This window comes from Tachysurus vachellii, chromosome 2 (assembly GCF_030014155.1).
Source record: "Tachysurus vachellii isolate PV-2020 chromosome 2, HZAU_Pvac_v1, whole genome shotgun sequence".
Lineage (NCBI taxonomy): Eukaryota > Metazoa > Chordata > Actinopteri > Siluriformes > Bagridae > Tachysurus > Tachysurus vachellii.
The window spans coordinates 33961225-33987496 of NC_083461.1; the positions used below are offsets into that span (position 1 = coordinate 33961225).

The window sequence follows — 26272 nt, forward strand, 5'->3', positions numbered from 1 at the left end:
TGCACAACGAAACATGGAGGAAAGCGACAGTAGTGAAACCTGTGGACTACAGGTCTTATGACGTTCAGCTCGACTCAGGGAACATTCTGAGGAGAAATTGCCGACACCTCAGGAGGGACAAAACCACAGTAGAGGAAACAACAGTGACGTGCCAGCCTGCAGAGGTTAACAGAGACAGGGTGACAGGCTCACAATCGAGCACAATCAATCCTGTTGTTTCTATCACAAGGTCTGGGAGAAGAGTGATTAGACCTCAATACCTTAAAGATTATGTTAAGTGACAACCTAATACTTACCGGTATGCTCCGGGGTTCCGGGGGATTTTGTTTGTATATGTGTTTGCCCCGCAGTTAGAGTTTGTATTCATATGTGCCACTTAAAAAGGAAAAAGATAAAGATAAACAGTAAAGACAACGCTCTATGTTGCTTACTTGAAGGGAATAGGTGTTGGGAAAGATTGAAGCTTCAGTAAAACAATCAAAGACAGTAATAATTTTGTATTGTGTAATTTTCAGTCAATACAAAGCATATGTAAATGTACGCATGCTGTTCTGATTTACATTCCAGCACGTTCGTGAATCAAATTGTGTTTTCAGGTTGTATGTTACTTGAAGAGAGAAAAAAAAAAAAAAGAGAAAGGATGTTGGGATGGTTGTTGTTGCAGCACGGACTGTATTAAGGGTGTCACCAGTCGCCTCATGTTGTTTGCATGTGAGAGTACAGACTGGGTTTTGTTGTGTTCAATAAAGCTAAGTGTACGCAACTATATTGGCGTTAACCGTCCATTCTATTTATAATAGAAACAACATGGAGGATAAAAATAAAGAAAGAAAGCGAAGAAGGGCTTACGATAAGGCAAGAAGTAGGACCCGTGTTAATATAGGATCAGCTTTCCAGCGCTGGAGAGAACTGAAGGAGCGGGAGGTTGGCTCATATTCACAGATTGGAGTTTCCCGAGTCAATAACTCCTGAGCTACACACTGTTACTACACAAATAACACCTCTTTTCTATCGTAGTAATATATGCCGTCCTTTGCATGATTATCCTTGTGTGACATTTTTGCTTGTTTGTTTATCTGCAATCATATTGTTCTTCCCTTCAGCTATGATAAAGACACATTTCTTTCCATTAGTTGTCTGGGTTACGTATGTATGTGTGAGCGGAGCTATCAAAACAGGGGTGGGACCCATTTGGGTTAGGGGCGTGTTTGTTTTGGTGATTTCAAATGTCGACACTGGCTTTCAAACATCGGAGACCCCACCTTTAACATTAAAAATAAGTTAAACCAACTCAGTAGAGGTGTTTTTCAGTAGACACATTTTTATGTATAAACTATTTTTAATTAACTATAATTAGCTATTATATTAACATAACTTAATAACATAACAATACACTGCCATTTGTGAATGTTTTATTTTAGAAATGCATTATTTTTTGGTTTTGAAAAGCACCTTATTTGTTAGGTGAAAAGGTACTGTGGACTAAGGTGTTTTTATCTGCCAGATCTGCCAGCCGTCAACAGTGCTGAGAAACAGGATGTTTGTGTGTGTGTGTGTGTGTGTGTGTGTGTGTGTGTGTGTGTGTGTGTAACATTGACATGTATCAAGACCAGAGTTCCAAATGCCTACACACACACACACACACAATTATAGCTTACAATCATCCTTATAACAGCAGTCTAAAGAAGCTGTGCACTTTCTGGCTCAGGGAATAAACAGAGTTGAGAAAACTTAAGCATCTGGTTTGCGATGCCCGACTCTGATCCTGACTAGAAAACTGAAAAAACTGAATTTTGACATCAGCAGGAGAGAATAAAAAGCTGACTGCGATTAATCAAAACTACTTCAAGTCTAATGACATTCTGTTATGCAACTTCAATATTCAAGTGTAATTTTAGTCAGGGGCTGTGCCATGTTGTGGAAGTTTTGAGTTTTGAGAGATTTAGGGTATCACACTGGTAGGCACCCAAGAGCAAAAAGGTTTCACAATTTATTGTGTTCTCTGCTGCGAAGCCGGACCCAACACTGCTCGTATAGCATGAGTAGCATGACCGGGCCCCGTTCATTGATTACATCAAGATTTTATAGACAGGATTCAAACATAGAAGACACGTTGAAGCAAAACATCATCAATAATTGGCTCCCGGATCAGTCTGGGCAAATTCAGTAAAATAGTCGTCGAATGAAGGAATCCATTCAGTGTTGTTGTCAAAATCGTCCAGTTTCACAAGTTGTTTGGTCGTTAGATTGGACATTATGATGTAATGAACGAATTTGTATACGCAAGGGCCTAACAAACATAATAAGATTAATACCACACTCACTGGAATTATCATTGATAGATAGGGAGTCCATTGTCCGAACAGTGTATACCAGAGTCCCCAACTATAATCTCCGTGTTCATCTCGTCTCATTTGGTCTGCTACTTTGTGCATATCATGCCGTGCATCAGAGATAGACCCATGGTCGTCATCATTAGAGGGAATGAAGGTGCAATATTAATCTCCTATCATGGCGCATACACCTCCCTCTTTAGCTAATAGAATATCTAAGGTTATTCTATTTTGTGTTGTAGTCAATCTAAGGGCTGCAAGTTCTTGTTTGATACCTTCGGCTGACCAATTAGTGGAGTTAATATAAGTGGCAATATAATGTGTGACTTCTAGTTGATTCCATACCTGAGTCATCCCAAATTGTGGGAAGAAGGAGTCAAAGAATTTACTCAGTTTACCTTTTAGTCTATATTCTGACGGGGAAAGTCATCATCAGAAATGTCTCTTTTGGGTCGCTTTATTGGTGAGTGTGAGTGAAGTATGACCTCACCCGGGTACTTAAACCTTGCTAAAGTACATATATTTTCGATCACCTACAGATGTATTTTATCAGGGATTCCCCAACGAGGGATCATTTCAGACATGAGTGCTTTAGCTGCTGCACTTGCATCATGTTTAGAAGTGGGGAAAGCTTCCACCCACTTAGAGAACATATCCACTATCACCAGACTGTATTTTTTACCTTCACTGGGTGTCATTTCAATATAATCCATGTGGCGGAGGATGGGCGCCCTGGGAGACTTTAACGCCTTAGCCAGTATTGTTCACTGCACACACTATACATTTCTCACAAAACTCTGGGAATAGTTAGCAAAGCCCTTAGTGTGCCAGTATCTGGAGACACTGTTATACATCCCCCCTTTTGACGCATGGTCTTGCCCATGCACCAATTTACCATAGTATGGAATCTCTTTGGCAAGAATGGTTTGTCATTGGGGCTGTGGGAGTACATATTTTCAACATACACAAAGTTTCGTCATTCACAAATTTCGTCATTCAAAAATGCAGCTGTTTTTGCTTCTGCATCTGCTTGTGCATTAACCTGTGAAATAGGATCGTTTTTCCTGGTGTGTGCTTCACACTTACATATGGCAATAGATTTTGGTAGTAGGATTTCACCCAGTAGCTCAGAATTCAGGCCATTGTGCAGGTTCGCTTTACCTGAAGAAGTCAGGAAACCCCTGTGTTTTCTCAATGTACCAAAACCATGCACTCTCCAAAACGCATATCTACTATCAGTATAAATGGTGACAGTTTTGTCTTGTGCTAACCTGCATGCTGTTGTTAAAGCAACCAATTTGGCTGCTTGTGCCAAGAGATGTTCTGGTAATGATTCTGCTTTAATTGTTTCATGTTGTGTAACTACTGCATACCCTACGCAATTGCGGCCTGTTTTCTGATCTCTGAAGGCTGATCCATCCACAAAATGCTCAAGATCTGGATTCTGCAACGCCGTCTCCTGCAAATCAGACCTAGGACTACAAATGTCATTTACAACTGCAACACAATTGTGTGGTTCTGAATCTGCTTCTGTGGGGAGAAGAGTTGCAGGGTTTAGTACAATACAGCGTTTTACTTTAACATTTGGCATTTCAAGCAAAATAGTGTGATATCTCAACCATCGTGCTGCAGACATATGTTCTGTTTCTGTTCAAGGAGAAGAAGTGTGGGACCAAAAGAGTTAGATCACTGTATCCCACAATATCCCTAGAAGCATTAACTGCTTTTTCAGCTGCTGCTACTGCTCTTAAACACATAGGCAGGCCTGCCGCTACTGGGTCCAATTTAGCTGAGAAATAGGCTACTGGTCTCAATTTCCCACCATGATTTTGTAATAGCACTGATGTCATACCTCCATTTTTGTCATCAACTGTTTGCACAATTTGGATCTGGAGTCCCTAATGTTGGGGTGGTTTGTAGAGCAATTTTTAAATCTACAAAGGCTTTTTCTGCCTCTGGTGTCCAAGTCAGTGCACTGTGGGCCTGTAGGCCCTTCCCATGAGCAATTGCACTCAAGGGCAACTCGAGGACTGCATAGTTGGGTATGAAGGCCCTGCAAAAGGAACACGTGCCTAAAAATGACATCAATTGTTTTTTTTGTGTTAGGTTTTGTGATGTTTTGTATGGCTGCAACTCTGTTCTGCTCAATAGTTTTGCCTTATTCTGATATCAGCTGTCCCAAGAATTTCACTTGTTGTTGTACAAACTGCAACAAGCTTGCACGTTGTACAAACTTGATAAACACGCCTTGTGACCTTCCTTTGCTAGATGACAAAGTAACACTACTGTGTCTTGCAAGGTTTGTAATCTGATTTAGGTGTTATCTGCACCAGTGCACAATTTTTGATCAGACCTACATCATATTTTCCTGTTGCCCAAAGTTCTCTGGGAACTGCTTGTAATCGGGGGGTCTTCCCCAGAAATGTGTGTCATTTGCCACATTTGTTTTCAGTACATCTGTGTCTGCCTGTGGCATTATCTCAACTGTTCTGTTAGCCAAAGCGATCCAGTACAAGGACATACAAAAGGCTTTAGTTTTCTCACTGTACAACACTGTGGGATCTGAACTGGGTTTCCAATCACCAGCTTCCACACATTTCAGTGTCCACTTTCCTAAATCTTCCCAATTCACTGTTTCACCTTTTGATAGAGACACATGTGGTAGTGAATTCTCTGTAGTGAACGGATGGGACTTCCCCGGCTTTTCATGTATTCTAAAAAGACTCACTTCTGCAGTACATCTGTGATCATCCCAATACAAATTCTTCAACAACAACACATCAGCTTCTTTCTGCTTTTCAAACCAGTCTTGTTCATAAAGTACATCTGGTCCAGTGTGTGTGAGCTGTGCAGTGCAGATCATGTGTGTTCATGTACTGTATTGTGTGCCTGTAGTGTTTGTAACAGCACTGGCCTTATCTACAGTATGAGAACTTGATTCACTGAATTCACAGCAGAGATGCTGAGTTCACACTCATACACATACAAAAGAGGTCTGGGGTCCCACTTAACGCCCTGAAATGCAACTGTTTCACTGGTACACACTTTTAATTCATTTGGGGTGCTAATTAGATTTATTACCAATTTGCAGATCAAATCCCTGCCCTAATAGGAAGGCATTCAGATAGCAGAAATGAACATTTGAATGACTGCTGGTTATTCCCAACACACCTTAAGGGTGCCGTACATTTTTCTCCCACAATAATCCCAGACGCTCCTACTGAATTCAGGGATCTACCACTCATTTTTGGCATCTCATTCAACTCATTTATTTTGATCACAGAGATTCCTGCACCAGAATCTACTAAAAACACAAAGTCTTTCCCTTCTACATTTAACTGTACTTTGCATGAGTGCCTTGTGGAGTATGTTTCTTTTTAAGAAAATCAATAGCATTCAAAACTTTAGCATTTAAGTCGGAATCAGAAGTTAGCTGAAGCGCTTCTTCATTGCAAAGCATCAAAGATTTTAACTCACCCATCCTTCAGGACAGACCTCCTCAACCCCGACTTGAGACTTTGATAGTGTTTCTTAGGGCATTCCTTTGCCCAGTGATCTTGTCTCTGCCTCTTCCTTGATATCGCCTTCTTCCTCGCTGTGTTCAGGAACTCAGGACCACGGCTTGCATCATTGTTAGCTGAACTTTGTGTGTTTGTGCTTCTCTCTTTTTTCCTGCTCCTGCTTACTTTGTGCGAGCAGCTTTTCTGCATGCAGAGCATGTTGATCGATGAGGCTCAGTGTTCCAGTGTGTTCACAGTGATCCATGCATAGGATGTTTACCTTGTTAAATATTTCTGGAATCAGTCTATTCATGAAGCTGTTTCTTGAGTGCGCCTCATACGCCGTCACTACCCCCTCACTCATATCATTTGGGGGAATAAGGCCGCTGTGCACATTGTGTATTTCAGTGAGGTGATGGAGGTATTGCGCAACTGTTTCGATGTCCTCCTGTTTGCACATATCCATCTTTGCTGGAAAAGCCTCACTACATGCTCACACACACACTTTCATCAGGCCAGTCACACTTGATTCACACGATATCAGCCCCTTTAATGGAGTAGTCGCCACAGTTCAGTAAGGTGGGGTGAAACTCTGCCGAATCTTTTACTTCACGCCAAACTTTTCCCTCCGTCCTCTCTCGGGTCACGGAGGTAATCATGAGCATGTTCAATGTCCTTCAGTATTCATGAGAGGTGTACTGACATCGGTGATCATTAAGTCCTGCTACCTCCACCATGGGCATTGTTAGCTGGTCTTTTACTATCAGATAGGACTGTAAATTCCTCATCATCATCACCGCTGACAGGTGAATCTGACCTCTGCTTCTGTTGTAATTGGCTGCATGTGCACGCTGTGACTGGTGGTGTGTGCAGGCCTTTTTATATTTTTTCTTCTCTTCGCACAAATATTTCATTCACTGTCATGGATTTAAAAACAGGTTGCTGGTACGTTTGTGCTGTTTTGGTGTGACGCTTAATAAATCGGTGTTATTTCTAGTTTCACTGATAAATTGTGAAGTGAAGTTCCTGTGTAGGAAGCTAGTTAGCTGGTTAGCTAATCAGGCTCACACACACACACACACACACACACATACAGAGTATTTTGGATCTGTAGGACAAAAGACAAAGACAGTGCAGGACAAAAGACAGTGCAAACTAAAAATACAAGACAATACACAAAAGACAATACACAAAAACAGCACCGACCAGTGTAAATACTGTATGTTTAATCAATATTGCGTGTGCAGAAATACTGGGATGAACACAGTATTATAGCAGCAGTTACATGACGTATTGTAAAGTATTGTGCAAAACAGCAATCAACTGAAATGTGAGACAGCTTGTGCAAAGAGCTAAAACAGTGTGTAAAACAGCATGTTAACAGTTTGATGGATGTATATTGGAAGAGTGTGTATATGGTGTAGGTCTGTGCAGTCCATACAGTTGATGTGTGTGTGTTGGGCTCAGTACAGTTCAGTTCAGTTATTTAGTCTGATGGCTTGTGGAGAGAAACGGTTACACAGCCTGGTTGTGAGGGCCCGAATGCTTTGGTATCTTTTCCCATAAGACAATGTAGTCAAGCTTTAGAGTCCTATTTTCTTACATTATCCAGTAAAAGTTTATTGCAGTTTATTATTGACATCAACAGACTGTTAAAAATAATTCCTTCTTTCTTTTGGGATTCTACATGTTTTGCGAATGAATTTTTGCATCTCTCAGTTCCTGTCAATTTATTTTCCTAATAAACTTCCTTACAATGATGATTCATGATTCATGAGGTTATGGATATTGTTATGGACAATGATCTTGCACGAATACTACAAGATGAAAGAATTACTCCAGACACTAGCTTCCAAACATGTGTAAGAGAAAGATGCATATAGAAACAAGGATTGGAGACAAAAACCACAACACGGGCTTCACACACACCTCCACTTACACACGGCCACAGTTAAAGTGCTGTTAGCTGGAGCGTCTCTGGTGAATTTATCACAGACTGTAAAAGAACAGGACTGTTGGTTTATTTTTATGTATATGTAACCCACTAATATAACATTTTAGGATGTAGTGGGTTATATCACTTCATTCAGGGCTCTCAAGTGTTGAAGACAGGCAGAGTGACATATTTTAAATGTCTACCCCCACAAAAAAAAAAAAAAAAAGACATAAAACACTCCAAAACTTAATATTTGAATAAAAAAAACATATTAAATTATAAAATGTAGTGCTGGTGTTTAGTAGCCTTATTTTTCCTGAGATTTAATTACACAGAATTTATGATAAATTTATTATTCTATAAAATGTCATAAAGCCGGGGCCCTGTGGTGCCATCTCAGGGCCCCCAGTTTGAGAAGCACTGACCTAGCCTACTTGTTCTGAGCAGGTGTTGTCACTGAACTGGCTGTAAAACTGGTGAAACACTGATGCTGATTATCTGGGAAACTTTCTCTAACCGCAGTCAAAATGTCATTGTTTGTGTCAAACAAGTTGTGAATTTGTTGTGCTCAAAGTGATGCTCGCAGCTCCAGTGGTTTTCTCTGTGGGTAAACAAGGATGATGCTGAACAATTTCAGGATATGCTTTTTTTCATTGGTTGTTGCATTACAATAGTGCTATTTTCTGATTGGCTATTGTGTAGAATCTTTTTTTGAAATTTTTTTTTGATAAGTGTCAGGCTCGACATATTAAATATATGATAAATAGTACGTTTTTCTGCGTGAGAAACACAATAATGTGGCGGGAGAGCGTGACAAAAGACCGAAATGAGTGACCGTCATGCTCAATGTGTGATACTCAATAGCCCTGTGACCCGTTTCCTGATCGCTACATATAGATGTGTTAAGACTAATTGGAACATTGCACCTGTGCTGGCAGACCAGTCGGGTTTTAGGTGAGCGATACGGCTTTAGAGTAAATAACACTTACACACTTCCAAGCTTGTGAAGTTCAAAAAATGTTTATCTGATGTATTTGTTTATTTGCACGGCCCTCATTGAAAACAAAACGTGAGAAAAGCTTAATAACACTTAATAATTTTGTGCACAGCCATTGATCAAGCAGTTGGCCGACTGACATCACATTCTTCATTTGTGATGCTTTTTCCAGGCTTGTAGCACAAACCCAAGTGTCTTCAGTGTAAAGCAAAAACAAGAGAACCGACCTGTGACTGTAACTGTTTACCAGTAAAAATGCTGCGTTACTGTATCATTTTATTTATTTTTTAGAAGAAAAAACTGTCTTTTAAGTAGCAGTGAAAAGATCAATACATGCAGAAATAAAATGGCTTCTAGATTTAGGATTGTTCTTTTAGTGATTGTTAAATCACTGATTATATCAAACATGCTTATTAAAGTGTTAACCAGTTTGTAGCACATCATTGTTTAATTCTCAAATCCCACTTCTATAAGCACAGATCAGATCAGAAGTTTTTATTAATGTGCTTGTTCTAATGCATAATCGTTGCTATAGTAACGGCCCATTCAGAAGGACTTGTATGGTGGATGCTCGAGCCTGTTGTTTAACAAAGAAATATAATAATCATTGACTTGGTAAAGCAGACTTGTCTGCCTTTTGAATACAAGAGAGAGAAAGAAAGAAAGAAGTAAAGGGGTCAAAAGGTGTATGTTATTTTCATATAAGGCCAGAGGAGCTTGTAGTGAGGGAATGACTGTACTGCATCTATAATATAAGTGAGAACAGGTGTGACATGTTGCTCAGAAATAAATCAAACATTAGTCACTGGTAAACAGCTGTGGTATATAAGTTAAATCCCAAACTCCAGCATGTGCTGTTTCAGCTTCAGGGTGGTAACAGAAGCTCTGCTTCATGTCTGGCTGCATCACACATCATCCATCATTATTTTTATTTAATAGCATTGCCCATCATGTTTTATTCTTTACCTGGTTTTCAGCACAGAAACCATTTCAGAAATTCATAACTTCATTTCTCTTAATGCACTAGGTGTGTCTACAACAAAGAGCCAGAGTTTTACATTTAGACTCCATCTCACAATGTTCATTGCCTTTAATTATAAAGTGTGAGTAACACTGCTGTAGCTCACCGCATGATTGTGAGTACGCTGTTGTTGGCGGTTCTATAAACAAAAAAGCTGATCAATAAGTTATAATTTAGACAATATTTCCAAATATGCTGTTTATTTTTGCTGTTTGAGTCTGAAGAAGCCACAATTGTTTACAGGCAGAGTTGAAAGTTCTGCATTCGTCTTTCTTTAAATTGAGACCTTAATTCTCTATGGGTCCATAGAGAATACATCAAACATGCTAAGCTAAAGTGAAACATCTGTACAGCTGTGTGACTGCAGGGACGATTCTGCTGGAGAAATGATTTCCTGTATCAGTATTAGAGTCTGTGCTGGAAAAGACTTTCAGTCATTGAAATCTCTGTGTGGGCTGATAACATATGGCCATGTTTAATTTCATTCCTGCTTTGTTGTTATGGTTTGCTGCATTTGTGTGAATTTATTAAACCAGATTAAAAAATGTCCTTCATGTCATTAAATAATTTAGGAGATAAATGATTGCTGAGGTTTTTCAGTGTGTTAGGCCTACAAACCCTTTTTTAATTGTCTACGACGGGCGGCCAACCCACGCCTCCCGAGCCACATGCGGCTCTTACGTTCATATCGAAGTTTGTATTTGTGTCTTTTTAATGTACGTGTTCGCTTCGCTCGAGTTCAATACAGTATTTTCGTCAAACGCGCATGTGAGTGGGATGAAAATACCTCAAAGTTTCCCAGTAGGAGCAAGATCATTTGAGTAAACAATTTGTGTCAAAGTTCGCTCTCAAAATGGAAGGAAAAAAAAGGTGATGTTCATGTGTGCCCATGTGTATGATGTGGCTCTTTGCGGTAACACAGTAAAAAATGTGGCTCTTGGTCTCTGACTGGTTGGCCACCCCTGGTCTAGGGAAAACAAGGGTGCAACGTTAAAACACTGAACATGTACTGGAAAATAATTACACACCATTAAGTCAACAACATTTTTTGTTTATTTTAGTGAACCCAATACCAACTAATCCAAAATATAATTATTTACATAAATTTACAAATTATATACATTCGTTAACCAAACCAAAAGTAATTCATTAAGTAAAAGTAAAACTTTAACAGGGCAAAACTTACACTTGAACTTCCAAAATACAGACAGCATATAAATTGTCCCACAAGGGAGAAAAATACACTGGATCATTGCTACACAGTTCTTAAGGACGCATATCGCTCTGTACCCAGGGCAGCCTTGGGGAACTCTGATCACTGTTTGGTCCATCTTATTCCAACATACAGGCAGAAACTAAAATCTACTAAGCCTGTAGTAAAAACAGTGAAGAGATGGACCAGTGAGGCAAAGCAGGAACTACAAGACTGTTTTGACTCCACTGATTGGAGAATCTTTGAGGCTGGAACTGACAGCCTTAATGAACTGACTGACTGTGACATCGTACATCAGTTTTTGTGAAGACGTTTGTGTGCCAACCAAAACCTTCTGTAAATACAGTAACAACAAGGCATGGTTCACAGCCAAACTCAAAAAACTTCGACAAGCCAAGTAAGATGCCTACAGAGGGGAGGACAAAACTCTGTATAAGCAGGCCAGGAACCTACTGACGAAGGAGATCAGAATAACCAAAAGAAGCTACTCTGAAAAGCTGAAAAGCAGGTTTTCAGATAACAACCCTGCGTCAGTGTGGAAAGGCCTGCAAGACATCACAAACTGCAAGAGTCGCCCCCCATCTTCCACTGAAGCAAACAAAGACCTGGCTGACGCCCTCAACACCTTCTACTGCAGGTTTGAGAACAACATCTTCACACCTCCCATAGAACCCAGCCCACTGACTGACATCACACCTCTAGGAACCCCATTAACAACTCCTCCCAGCACTCAAGTTGCACTCACGATTTGTGAAGAGGATGAGAATCGGCTCTTTCAGAGACAGAAGACAAGGAAAGCCCCTGGCCAAGACGGGGTCTCCCCCTTCTGTCTCAAAGCATGTGCTGATCAAATGGCTCCTATTTTCACCATTATCTTCAACAGATCTCTGGAGCTGTATGAAGTCCCCTCCTGCTTTAAACTCTCCACAATCGTCCCGGTCCCCAAGAAACACTCCATCACTGGACTAAATGACTACAGGCCTGTCGCTCTGACATCTGTTGTCATGAAGACCTTTGAACAGCTGGTATTGACCCACCTAAAGACTGTCACAGAACAGATGCTGGATCCCCTACAGTTTGCCTACCGTGCAAACAGGTCAGTGGATGACGCAGTCAACATTGGACTGCACTACATTCTGCAACACCTGGACTGCCCAGGGACATATGCCCGGATTCTGTTTGTTGACTTTAGTTCGGCTTTTAATACTATAATTTCGGAAATTCTTCACTCCAAACTCCTAAGGCTCAATATACCCCCCTTCCGTCTGTCAGTGGATCACCAGCTTCCTGACAGACAGGAAACAACAGGTGAGACTGGGAGGTGTCACCTCCAGCATTCGGACAATCAGCACTGGCGCTCCACAGGGATGTGTCCTCTCCCCACTGCTATTCTCCCTCTACACTAATGACTGCACTTCAAGTGACCCAACTGTTAAACTCCTGAAGTTTGCAGATGATACTACGCTCATCGGTCTCATCCAAGATGGTGATGAGTCTGCATACCGACAGGAGGTGAAGCGGCTGGTGCTATGGTGCAATCAGAACAGTCTGGAGATAAACACCCTCAAAACTGTGGAGATGATAGTGGACTTTAGGAAAAACCCCTCAACACTACTCCCCCTCAGAATATCCAACAGCCCGGTGTCATCTGTGGAGGCCTTCAAGTTTCTGGGCACTACCATTTCCCAAGACCTGAAATGGGAGTGCAACATAAACTCCATCATCAAAAAGGCCCAGCAGAGGATGTACTTTCTACATCAATTAAGGAAGTATGGTCTGCCACAGGAGCTGTTGATGCTGTTCTACACTGCAGTCATTGAATCTGTCCTGTGCACATACATCACCATCTGGTTTGGTGCAACAACAAAACAGGACAGAAACAGACTGCAACGCATGGTTAGAACAGCAGAAATCACTACTGACCCTTCGCAAACTGGATATAACCTCTTTCAGCTTCTCCCTTCTGGCAGGCACTACAGGACTTACTACAGGACTTACTAAAACTGCCAGACACAGGAACAGTTTCTGTCCCCAGGCCCCTTATCACCCTGATCAACAACTCACCATAATTATATTCACTGCTTCTTATCATAAGTACTGCATTATAAGAATGTATGTATTACTGTATGTATTACACACACTACTGCTGCTATATATTGCACAAAACGCATATTGCACAATATTCTTATTTGCACTCCCACACTTTATGTACATTACTGATCGTTCATATTCCATATTCATATTTTATTCATTCTATAACCCTATTTTATACTCATTCTGTCTATATTGCATCTCATTGTCTGCATTGTTTTCTTGTATAGTATTGTGTTATTTATGTCTGTACCTTTGAGAGTCACAAACTGCTGGAACCAAATTCCTTGTGTGTGTCAACACACTTGGCCAATAAATCTGATTCTGATTCACAAAAGAACGAGGACAAGAGAAAAGAACAAGACCGTGCCAAATCAAATAAAGAAACAAAACATAACCAATTTACTGAACAGAAAACAAAACTTCTAATCTAACTCAACCATCAATATTCACAAAAAAAAACCTACATTGAACAAAAAGAAACTTCAATGTAGTTTCTTCAGCGTCCAAAACAAAAACAAAATACCATTCCCAAAACAAAAAAAAAAACAAAAACACAAAACACCAAGGCAAGAAAGCTGCACTCTCCGTGTCCACTAGGCTACTTCCAGTGAGAGCTTCTCCCAGTTTCTCTTACATGAGCTGGTCCTGTATGGAATAAAGCAAAACAGAATCAAATACTTCAACTTCTGGCTTCTTATCTTCTTTTCTTCTGTTTTTGAAAGCCACATAATAATTCTAGATAATAACTGACGCCTCAGTGACATCAAATGCCCAGAGGGTGAGACTGATTATTATTTACTTTTCTAACAGAGGAATGAGAAATAATGCAATGCCTGAAAAGATCATTTGCTGCACAAATTCCACGTAGCACAGACCTGTTTATTTCTGCAACCACAAACCAGGAGCCAGAGCTGACTTTGCTCCAGCAAAGCAAACAGTGTATAAATAGCAGCTACGTTTAATAATAATAATAATAATAATAATAATAATAAAAAAAGCTCACTATATGACACACATCTGGCGACGGCAGGGTGGGAAATTTGTCTAGAAGAGAAAATGTCTTGGCAACTTATTCACCTGGTAACTGCACAAACTGGTTCACTGAAGCACTCAACAAGCATCATGAGCTACGAGAAAGCACACATGGACCTGCTTACATCCCACAAGGCCACGGGTTTTGGAGCTAATAGAGCTCTTAGGGGAATCATTAGCTCTTCTGACTTGATGCTGGGTTACAGAACTGCACTTGTTTTGGATAAACTTTCCGAGTTTGTAAAAACTGGTGAAACTTTGTCTGGAGAGAACTGCTTGATGTTAAGCAGTTCTTCTCTGGTGTAAGTTATCATGATAGGGTGACCAAACACACAGACAGTAAACAAAAAGAAAGAAAGAAAGTGCCGAAGCTGCCATCCGCTGTGCCATCTTGGATCTTAAAATCAATACATATAAATACAAGAGAAATTTGTACCTTTTTCGGCCATGACACTTCTTTCTTTTCAGGCTCCAGCGATGTGTCTTCCTGCTCCTTCATACACATTAAAAAAACCCACATAAACATCCAATCAAATTGGAACATGATGAATGAATCATGAGACTCATTCCTTCTCAGCACATCACATCAAATTTAGATCACATAAAATAATAACAATGATGCTGCAAAAAATACACAGCTAATGGAAACTAAATCTATGCCTAAATGCAGACCTCACATTTACAACCACATGCTGAAAACAAACAAACAAACAAATAAATAAATATAAAAACCTGTAAGATGAAATGTCCAGCAAACACACCGTGACCGCAGAGCTGGCCGATACATCCACACACAAGTTGATCAGGATGTTCACAAACAGGCTACCACAACAAGCATCATGATTTTAAATCACGTGATCATTTTTTGATGAGGAGGTGAGGGCTTGGAGTGAGAAGGTGAGGGGTTGGAGTGAGGGAGTGAGGGGTTGGAGTGAGGGAGTGAGGGGTTAGAGTGAGGGAGTGAGGGGTTGGAGTGAGAAGGTGAGGGGTTGGAGTGAGGAAGTGAGGGGTTGGAGTGAGAAGGTGAGGGGTTGGAGTGAGGGAGTGAGGGGTTGGAGTGAGGGAGTGAGGGGTTAGAGTGAGGGAGTGAGGGGTTGGAGTGAGGGAGTGAGGGGTTAGAGTGAGGGAGTGAGGGGTTGGAGTGAGAAGGTGAGGGGTTGGAGTGAGGGAGTGAGGGGTTAGAGTGAGGGAGTGAGGGGTTGGAGTGAGGGAGTGAGGGGTTGGAGTGAGAAGGTGAGGGGTTGGAGTGAGGGAGTGAGGGGTTGGAGTGAGGGAGTGAGGGGTTGGAGTGAGGGGTTGGAGTATTTTTATATTAAAACTCTCAGCTCCTACATGAGCCGGTCCTGTATGGAAAAAGCAAAACAGAATCAAATACTTCAATTTCTGGCTTCTTCTGTATTTGAAAACCACATAATAATTCTAGATAATAACTGACGCCTCAAGAGTGTGTGTGTGCCCTGCGATGGGTTGGCACTCCGTCCAGGGTGTATCCTGCCTTGATGCCCAATGACGCCTGAGATAGGCACAGGCTCCCCGTGACCCGAGGAAGTTCGGATAAGCGGTAGAAGATGAATGAATGAATGAACTGACGCCTCAGTGACATCAAATGATTATTATTTACTTTTCTAACAGAAGAATGAGAAATGATGCAATGCCTGCAAAGATACTTTGCTGCACAAACCTTTCAATAACATATTCATTAAATAATAAATAATAGAGAAGAATAAAAGTAAGCAAAGCTAATTTATCCATCTACATTTGTCAATGCCGGAGTATAGTCAGTTTGAATTGGATCAGGTGGAAAGTCCATGTCTCCAACAGATGTGTGCTCTCGTCTCTTCTCTGTGAAATAGGTTTCCACACGCTAGAACGCTTAGAATGTCCAAACAGCGAGCACCGGACTGATTTTCTTCTGTCTCTCAATAACAGGACATTCAGGACGTCACTTGGTGATTCATGTAGACAGCACTAAACTTTAAGTGAACCTTCACCCATCTTGACGTATATCGGTGCTCAGAGTGCAGGCACTGCCCTTTCGCACTCGTTCCACCTCACCGAGGCTTAGAAACACTACCAGTCTAGGTTGTTTCGTGACTGCATTGCTCTCTCCACTATTTTCACAGTGGCGGCTGTAGTCAACAAAATCTGGAACGGTTCTTTCTCCTGAAGTGTTTCACCATGATCCACTCACCAGGTTTCAGGTCATGCAATGTGTCTGCATGTGCTTTAGGAAGGGCGTCTTCACCTGTCTGTGAATATCAGATAACACAGAGGACATGTTTGTGCAATAATTCAACATTTCATCTGCACAATCGCAGATATCAGATCTCTGGCTTCCCGGGGGACCCCCTCCTGTGGTTAACGGTCTTCTGTTAACAATCTCTAATGGACTCAGATTAGATCTTGCTCATCATTTTCCTGAGTGGGAGGGGCTTACAAAATATAGTCCAATGAAAATAAAACTAACCTAACCTGTAGGGCAAAAGCACATTTTCCACATGTACACCCCAAACAAACTTAATACAAAAATGGCGTTCTTAAAGAAACAAGCACACATTTTCTGCGACTCTGTATACAAAGTGTTAACCTTTAAAAAACAAACAACAAATGAAGCAGGGCTATTGAGTATCACGCCTTGAGAGTGACAGTCACTCATTTCGGTCTTTTGTCACGCCACACATTGTATTTCTCAGGCAGAAAAACTTTTTGACTATTTATCATATCAGCCTGCAACTCCACTCGTGAAGGACTTCCGGTAGCAGTTATCGTGGGACCAGCTGTCTCCATAGGAAGAAAAACCCCTTTACCAACCAAAGCAGACATAATACAAGATTTTATCTCCTCTTTACGCTGTGTTTTAGAAACAGAAATCTCATAGTGCTGAACGATCAGAAACAAATCATTTTTTCAACACGACTCTAACCCCTCAACACTAGGCTGATCGATGAATTTGTTCACGTCAAAAGTTGCCATATTTACAGAAACGGTGAGGAAACAAATAAAGAAAATCCACACACACTCCGGACCTACCTGCCTAACCAGAAGTCTAACTACATCCTATAGCTAGTCTTCGGAGGGTACCGATTAAGAGATTGCTCTCTCCCCCGGAATACCTCCAAACAAAATAAACTAAAATAATAAAGAAAACAACAAACAGTAAACCGTAGCCAGAACTGGCGCTAAGCACAGTCCTGTTGGCTTACTCTGACTCACCGGAGAATGTGTAGGACAAACTCAATTTGCTCCGCACCAAACAAATCACATTAATTACAGACAGCTGAACTCTCGGGAAACAATACTTACAAAGTAATCCCGGACGAGCCCCCATTTATGTTACAAACCCCACTTTCAAAGTGCTCATTAGAAAAGGGGGCAAGTAACATAAAAGGACACGCGAGTCAAAATGACAGTTTTAAGCTGTTTATTAATTCCGCTGCACTCGCGTCACAGGCAACTACATGTTACAACAGAAACAATTCACGAACACAAACTTCTAACAAACAAACACACAGAACAACCAGGAACAGAAAATACAAATTAAACCAAAAAGACAGCTTACAGTATCAGCAACGGCTGGACATCAAGATGCACACAAAGCTCAGTTAAATACGAAAGGTCGTCAGCATAAATTCAGACGACAAGATCTTCCCCTCAAGTGTGCACCACGCTCACATAGAGCTAAAGACAGTGGCGGCCTGGCGACTGGAGTTCTGATCGAAACAGCCTTTTCTGTTGCTGCTTCTAAGCTATGGAACAACTTTCCTCTGTACATCAGACAGGCACCCACCGTTTCCTTGTAATTCTGAATTATTGCTGTAATTATTTTATTTTGTTTCAATATAATTATTTTATTATCTGTATTTTATGATGTACAACACTATGTTCAGCTTTGGCTGCTTTAAAGTGCTTTATAAATAAAGTATTATTATTATTATTATTATTATTATTATTATTATTATTATTATTATTATGTGTAAAGCGTTTTCTGTGTTTGTTGTCTTTAGGAGTTGTGTAAATTACTTGTACACATGCATCATCCTGAAGTGTACCAGCAGCTAGGAGTGGTACCTCCACGAGGTTTCCTTCTTCATGGGCCGCCCGGCTGTGGGAAAACCCTCCTCGCTGTTGCTGGGGTGAGTGTGTGAATGCTGATGTTGCAAATAATCAGAGGCTTGTGTGACTGGCTTGCGTCATATAGTCAGAAGTTTTGATGAGTGTTGAGGTTAACGGGTCTCATTGACAAACTTTATTTACTTGAAACTTGTTCACAAGAGGAGTCACACACAAATTCATAAATGATACTTATTAAATTTGGAAAAAAAAAAATAAACAAAAAAAACATCTGTATGATGAGTTCTTGCAACTGTACATAGAAGGAGTGTCACTGCATTAATGGCAGATTTCACATCCCACACTGAGTAAACACTCTTTTGCTGTTTAGTAATCAGTTTCCTGATTTGTTTCAGTTCCCTGTAAGCTTTGCCTTTTATGGAGATTTGTGGGTGTGGCTAAATGTATGTAAATCAGCTGTGCTGGAAGCCTGGTTAGATATTTACAGGAGATTTATGGCATTTATTAACATGTAACTTTGTAGGAAATGAGAATTACTGATACTTTGTAAATCTGGCAGGAATGTTTAGAAAGTCTTTCCCAGCTGGTAGCTGTTGTGTGATGGGGAGAGCTGGCAGGTGGGTGGGGATTGTTAGGTGACCCGTTTGGGGAGAAAATATGAAGAAAATGGGAGACGGAAATATGGCAAGAAGTGAGTGACTGTGGCCGGTATGTTGCAGTGTTTACATCTGCATTCAGCCACGTGCAAATGTCCAGATATTCACGTGAACCCACAGCATTTGCCTGAGCTGACCCAGCAATGCCCTTGCTCAAATACCTTCTCTCAGCTATCAAACAGTGCATCAATAAAGGTTTATTTCACATCATGTCTTAGTCTAACAGTCTTCAGAATTTCAGCTCAGACGAGGGTTAAAACAATGGGAGCTGTTTAAGTTGAGGAAGCAGGATAGGATTAACCCTGATTGGTCAGGCACTGTGCCAGGTACACACACAATATGAAGCAACTTTTGAGGTGATAAAACTATTTTTTTACACAGGGTTGATGAGTAGAGAGCTAGACACATTCTTTGTGTCTTCTTTAACTTGAAAAGAAACAGTTCATTCTTATGGAAATCTTTCCTACATTACCGTATAGCTCACATTTACAGTATAATCTTCACTTCTGTTGATAGAATTGAATACATGTACTGAGTGATTGAAAATGCCACAGCTGATGTGAACAGCAGAATGTGTTTGGTTTATGTGTTCAGTCTGGAGCCAGTGTGCGTGTGGTGAACCAGTTGCTGACTGCGATGGATGGGTTGGTGAAGCGGCACCACACGTACATCATGGCCGCCACCAACCACCCAGGTAAAATGAGCCAGCATGTTTATGTCTGACCCAGATCAAATAAAGTCATCAGATAAATGTTGGAAAAGACATATTGATCTAGCAATGCTTCGACCGGGCCGTTTTGACAAAACTTTGCACGTGGGTTTCCCTTCGTCAGAATACAGACCCCATATTGCTCGCTATTACCAAGGTGAATTTATTTGTTTTAACACGACAGCTGTATTAATCTGATTGTATAGACCAGTAACATGAACTGAATTTAAAGTAATTTGTTAATAATCCATGGAATTGTCACAGGGAACTAAACCTCACCTGGACTTGGATGTGAGCTTGAGGGAAATTGCCCATGACCAACGCTGCGACGGTTTCACGCGAGTATTAGACAACAGTAAAGAATAAAGCTAAATGTGTGATAGAACAGAATAGGTAGTTTATTATATATTACTTTTAAAGGTAAAACATTTCCTGCTTGTGTATGTAAAGAACGTTATTTGCATGTTAGATGTTTTTATTGTTTTTTGCTAAGGGTGATGACTTTGTTTTATTGAGGTTGACTGGCATTTGCTGATGTGACGGTAGTTATGAATTAAGACCCCATCTCGACTCTCAGGCAGCACATCCAGGTAAACACACCAGCATGCCACACGTTTACGGTTGCCATCTTCATTGAGTAAAAGTAAAGGACAGCTCCAACAAACTGTTATTTATTTTTAAAATGATTAAACCTTTCTAGATGTTTTCTTGCTCCTATGGATTTAGAGTTGTATTATTTCATCGATAGATCCCAGTTTTAGTTTCTGATATCTACATCTGGTACATTGTATTAAATGATTTAAAGCATGGCACCTTTGGGGGCAACCACCCAGTTCTTAGGTGTGCAGGAGTATTTTAAATGGAATAGCCTTAAGATAAGCATTTGGTCGCATATCCCTTGCTTACGGTAACCGCATTCAGAACCTTTGTGGCTAATTTACAGAGTGACTTACGTTTGTCTCATTTGTACAGCCGAGCAGGGTTAGGGTTAGTGTTAGGCAGTGCTGGGATTTACACTCTCAACCAGATTAATCAGTCATTCAACAGCTTCAACACCAAGCTACACACTGCCTGTAAATTTTCCCTTCCTAATTACTACAGTAGAGTCAGACTAGGGCTGGGCGATATGGCCTAAAATAAAAATCCCAGATTTTTTCACCAAAAAAAATCGATTTACGAATTAATTCGATTTTTCCTGTGTGTGTATATACATATATATATATGTATATACACACACACAGACACACACACCTGAGACAGATTCCAAGGGACCGTCTGCAAAGTGCAAAACCCGAAAAGCGAATACTATAAAAACAGTCAATAACTTCACTGTAATATACTGTACTGTCACCAAATTCAGCTCACACATCACTGATGTTCTGATAGTTATACTACAATACATATTTGGGGAAATATTTTTTGATTAATTGATTAATTTTTATGATTTTTCATATAAAAAAAACAGTACAGTGTATTACAGTGAAGTTATTGAGTTTTTAAAGTATTCGCTTTTCGGGTTTTGCACTTTTCAAATATTGTCTAAATTATAACTTATTGATCAGCTTTTTTGTTTATAGAACCGCTAACAACAGCGTACTCACAATCATGCGGTGAGCTACAGCAGTGTTACTCACACTTTATAATTAAAGGCAATGAACATTGTGAGATGGAGTCTAAATGTAAAACTCTGGCTCTTTGTTGTAGACACACCTAGTGCATTAAGAGGAATGAAGTTATGAATTTCTGAAATGGTTTCTGTGCTGAAAACCAGGTAAAGAATAAAACATGATGGGCTATGCTATTAAATAAAAATAATGATGGATGATGTGTGATGCAGCCAGACATGAAGCAGAGCTTCTGTTACCACCCTGAAGCTGAAACAGCACATGCTGGAGTTTGAGATTTAACTTATATACCACAGCTGTTTACCAGTGACTAATGTTTGATTTATTTCTGAGCAACATGTCACACCTGTTCTCACTTATATTATAGATGCAGTACAGTCATTCCCTCACTACAAGCTCCTCTGCCCTTATATGAAAATAACATACACCTTTTGACCCCTTTACTTCTTTCTTTCTCTCTCTTGTATTCAAAAGGCAGACAAGTCTGCTTTACCAAGTCAATGATTATTATATTTCTTTGATAAAAAACAGGCTCGAGCATCCACCATACAAGTCCTTCTGAATGGGCCGTTACTATAGCAACGATTATGCATTAGAACAAGCACATTAATAAAAACTTCTGATCTGTGCTTATAAAAGTGGGATTTGAGAATTAAACAATGATGTGCTACGCATATAAGCATGTTTGATATAATCATTCATTCATTCATCTTCTACCGCTTATCCGAACTACCACGGGTCACGGGGAGCCTGTGCCTATCTCTGGCGTCATCTGGCATCATGGCAGAATACACCCTGGACAGAGTGCCAACCCATCGCAGGGCGCACACACACTCTCATTCACTCACGCAATCACACACTAGTTACAATTTTTCCAGAGATGCCAATCAACCTACCATGCATGTCTTTGGACCGGGGCAGGAAACCGGAGTACCCGGAGGAAACCCCCAAGGCACGGGGAGAACATGCAAACTCCACACACAAGGTGGAGGCGGGAATCGAACCCCGACCCTGGAAGTGTGAGGCGAACGTGCTAACCACTAAGCCACCGTGCCCCCGTTTGATATAATCAGTGATTTAAAAATCACTAAAAGAACAATCCTAAATCTAGAAGCCATTTTATTTCTGCATGTATTGATCTTTTCACTGCTACTTAAAAGACAGTTTTTTCTTCTAAAAAATAAATAAAATGATACAGTAACGCAGCATTTTTACTGGTAAACAGTTACAGTCGCAGGTCGGTTCTCTTGTTTTTGCTTTACACTGAAGACACTTGGGTTTGTGCTACAAGCCTGGAAAAAGCATCACAAATGAAGAATGTGATGTCAGTCGGCCAACTGCTTGATCAATGGCTGTGCACAAAATTATTAAGTGTTATTAAGCTTTTCTCACGTTTTGTTTTCAATGAGGGCCGTGCAAATAAACAAATACATCAGATAAACATTTTTTGGACTTGTGTAAGTGTGTAAGTGTTATTGATTTTAAAGCCGTATCGCTCGCCTAAAACCCGACTGGTCTGCCAGCACAGGTGCAATGTTCCAATTAGTCTTAACACATCTATATGTAGAGATCAGGAAACGGGTCACAGGGCTATTGAGTATCACACACTGAGCGTGACAGTCACTCATTTCGGTCTTTTGTCACGCTCTCCCGCCACATATTGTGTTTCTCACGCAGAAAAACTTACTATTTATCATATATTTAATATGCTGACCCGTTTGGGGAGAAAATATGAAGAAAATGGGAGACGGAAATGTGGCAAGAAGTGAGTGACTGTGGCCGGTATGTTGCAGTGTTTACATCTGCATTCAGCCACGTGCAAATGTCCAGATATACACGTGAGCCCACAGCATTTGCCTGAGCTGACCCAGCAATGCCCTTGCTCAAATACCTTCTCTCAGCTATCAAACAGTGCATCAATAAAGGTTTATTTCACATCATGTCTTAGTCTAACAGTCTTCAGTGTCTTTTGGCTCAGACGAGGATTAAAACAATGGGAGCTGTTTAAGTTGAGGACGCAGGATAGGATTAACCCTGATTGGTCAGACACTGTGCCAGGTACACACACAATATGAAGCAACTTTTGAGGTGATAAAACTATTTTTTTTACACAGGGTTGATGAGTAGAGAGCTAGACACATTCTTTGTGTCTTCTTTAACTTGAAAATAAACGTTCTTCATGTGTTCTTATGGAAATCTTTCCTACATTACCGTATAGCTCACATTTACAGTATAATCTTCACTTCTGTTGATAGAATTAAATACATGTACTGAGTGATTGAAAATGCCACAGCTGATGTGAACAGTAGATTGTGTTTGGTTTGTGTGTTCAGTCTGGAGCCAGTGTGCGTGTGGTGAACCAGATGTTGTCAGAAATGGATGGGTTGGTGAAGCGACACCAGATTTACATCATGGCCGCCACCAACCGGCCAGGTAAAATGAGCCAGCAAAGCATTTCATGCATGTTTATGTCCTTTCTAACATTTATCTGATGACTTTATTTGATCTGGGTCAGATATCATAGATCCAGCATTTCTTCGACCGGGCCGCTTGGACAAAATATTGTACGTCAATTTCCCTCCTGCGGATGACAGACACTTAATATTACATGCAATTACCAAGGTGAATTTATTTGTTTTAACATGATAGCTGTATTAATCTGATTGTATAGACCAGTAACATGAACTGAATTTCAAGTAAATTGTTAATAATCCATGGAATTGTCACAGGGAACTAAACCTCACCTGGATTTGGATGTGAGCTTGAAGGAAATTGCCCATGACCAACGCTGCGACGGTTTCACGCTAAATAAAGCTAACTGTGTGATATAATAAACTACCTACCTTTGTTCTATGTTACTTTTGAATGTAAAACATTTCCTGCTTGTGTATGCAAAGAATTTATTTGCATGTTAGGTGTTTTTATTGTCGCTATTACATTTTTTGCTAAGGGTGATGACTTTGTTTTATTGAGGTTGACTGGCATTTGCAGATGTGATGTTAGTCTCACTGGAGTCATTAAGTTTATCTTATTAAACCATCTCTCTCTCTCTCTGTGTAGTGGGGCAGACTTGTCAACACTAGTTAGCGAGGCTTCATTTAACACGTTAAATGCCCATCACGACTCTCAGACAGCTGTACCACATGCAGGTAAACACACGTTTACGGTTGCCGCCTTCATTAAGTGAAAATAAGGGACAGCTCCGACAAACGGTTATTTATTATTAAAATTATTATTGTTTCCACTTAACTCTAACCTCGGCATCCTCTACTCTCACTCCAATTAACTTCATGTCCTCATTTAACACATCCATATATCTGCTACCTTCATCTCTGCCTCATGTCTTTTCCTCACTGCTACAGTCTCTAACCCTTACAAGCAGAGCTGGTCTACTGTCTTGTACACCTTTCCTTTAATTCTTGATTCTTGCTGACACTCTTCTGTCACACACAACACTCCTGACACTTTTCTCCATCCACTCCAGCCCGCCTGCACTTGCCCCTTTGCAAGATTTTATATCATAAAAATGCCTTTGAGATTTAGTAATCCGTCATTATTTGGGTTTCCTTCTGAGTCTGGTTCCTCTCAAGGTTTCTTCCTCATATTATCTCAGGGAGGTTTTCCTCACCACCGTCACCTCAGGCTTGCTCATTAGGGGTCGATGTTATATATAAATAGTAACTTAATTTTAAACTTTACCTTTTTTATTCTGCTTCTATTCTTCTGTAAAGCTGCAGCTACAGCTGTCTATTGTTAAAAGCGTTATACAGATAAATTGAAATTATAAATTTTAATTGAATTTAATAGAATCTGCTCTGGGCAGCTGAATCCACCTGTCTTTTTTGTGCACAGAAATGCCAATAATTCCTTTGTATTTACAAATGGTCCACACGTGCATGTTAAATGCTTTGATCGTAGTGTCCTCAGGTCCATGTGACTTACGAGTCAGCAAGCAGAATTTCGAAGAGGCGTTCAAGAAGGTTCGGCCGTCCGTGTCCAAAGAGGTGAGTGCACTAAACGCAAGAGCGCCGGACACAATAATACTGATATGTAGCGATCTGAAAATATACTGTTTATTCTATTAAATAAGTAAAAAAAAAGTGAGCGAGGGAACAGTTCATACATTGAGCAGCTTCTGTAGTGTCTGCAGTTTAGTCTGTTTGTTTAGATGTTTATCCAAAACAAGTGCAGTTCTGTAACCCAGCATCAAGTCAGAAGAGCTAATGATTCCCCTAAGAGCTCTAATAGCTTCAAAACCCATGGCCTTGTGGGATGTAAGCAGGTGCATGTGTGTGTTCTCGTAGCTCATGATGCTTGTCGAGTGCTTCAGTGAACCATTTTGTCCAGTTACCAGGTGCCAAGACATTTTCTCTTCTATACAAATTTCCCACCCTTCCGTCGCCAGATGAGTGTCGTATAGTGAGATTTTTTATTATTATTATTAAACGTAGCTGCTATTTATACACTGTTTGCATTGCTGGAGCAAAGTCAGCTCTGGCTCCTGGTTTGTGGTTGTAGAAATAAACAGGTCTGTGCTACTTGGAATTTGTGCAGCAAATGATCTTTTTTTAGCCATTGCATCATTTCTCATTCCTCTGTTAGAAAAGCAAATAATAACCAGTCTCACCCTCTGGGCATTTGATGTCACTGAGGCGTCAGTTATTATCTAGAATTATTATGTGGTTTTCAAATACAGAAGAAGCCAAAAATTGAAGTATTTGATTCCGTTTTGCTTTTTCCATACAGGACCAGCTCATGTACGAGAATCTGCGTGAATCTCTCACCGGGCAGTAGCCCAGTTTTCCTGTGAAAATAAAAAATTTTTTGGAGTTCACGAGCTTGGAAGTGTGTCTGTAAATACACACACTGAAAAACCTCAGTCATCATTTATCTCCTAAATTATTTAATGACATGAAGGACATTTTTTAATCTGGTTTAATAAATTCACACAAATGCAGCAAACCATAACAACAAAGCAGGAATGAAAGTAAACATGGCCATATGTTATCAGCCCCACACAGAGATTTCGTCTCTTCTCGGTGAAATAGGTTTCCACACGCTACACCACTTAGAATGTCCAAACAG

The 26272-nt window shown here is 40.4% G+C and overlaps 1 protein-coding gene and 1 long non-coding RNA gene across 7 annotated transcripts in view; one reads left to right on the forward strand and one right to left on the reverse strand.

The window, feature by feature from the left end:
• Positions 1–25887, forward strand: part of nvl (nuclear VCP like) — a 62644-nt gene extending 36757 nt beyond the window's left edge. For 2 of the 6 annotated variants that reach the window (XM_060864396.1, XM_060864395.1), the window contains exons 24-29: positions 18131–18259; positions 19448–19547; positions 19687–19719; positions 19827–20152; positions 23521–23620; positions 23703–25887. In XM_060864396.1, coding sequence (XP_060720379.1) covers positions 18131–18259; positions 19448–19547; positions 19687–19719; positions 19827–19834 — 270 coding nt within the window. In that variant the 3' untranslated portion in view covers positions 19835–20152; positions 23521–23620; positions 23703–25887. The remainder of the gene's footprint in view (positions 1–18130; positions 18260–19447; positions 19548–19686; positions 19720–19826; positions 20153–23520; positions 23621–23702) is intronic. The other 4 variants (XM_060864397.1, XM_060864400.1, XM_060864399.1 and 1 more) reach the window with 4 other exon arrangements.
• LOC132841833 (uncharacterized) lies at positions 13111–15212 on the reverse strand. The gene is made up of 3 exons (XR_009647966.1): positions 14859–15212; positions 14563–14619; positions 13111–13739 (listed from the first exon to the last, which is right to left on the reverse strand). It is a non-coding gene; the product is annotated as an uncharacterized LOC132841833 (long non-coding RNA).
• Positions 25888–26272: the final 385 nt, after the last annotated feature.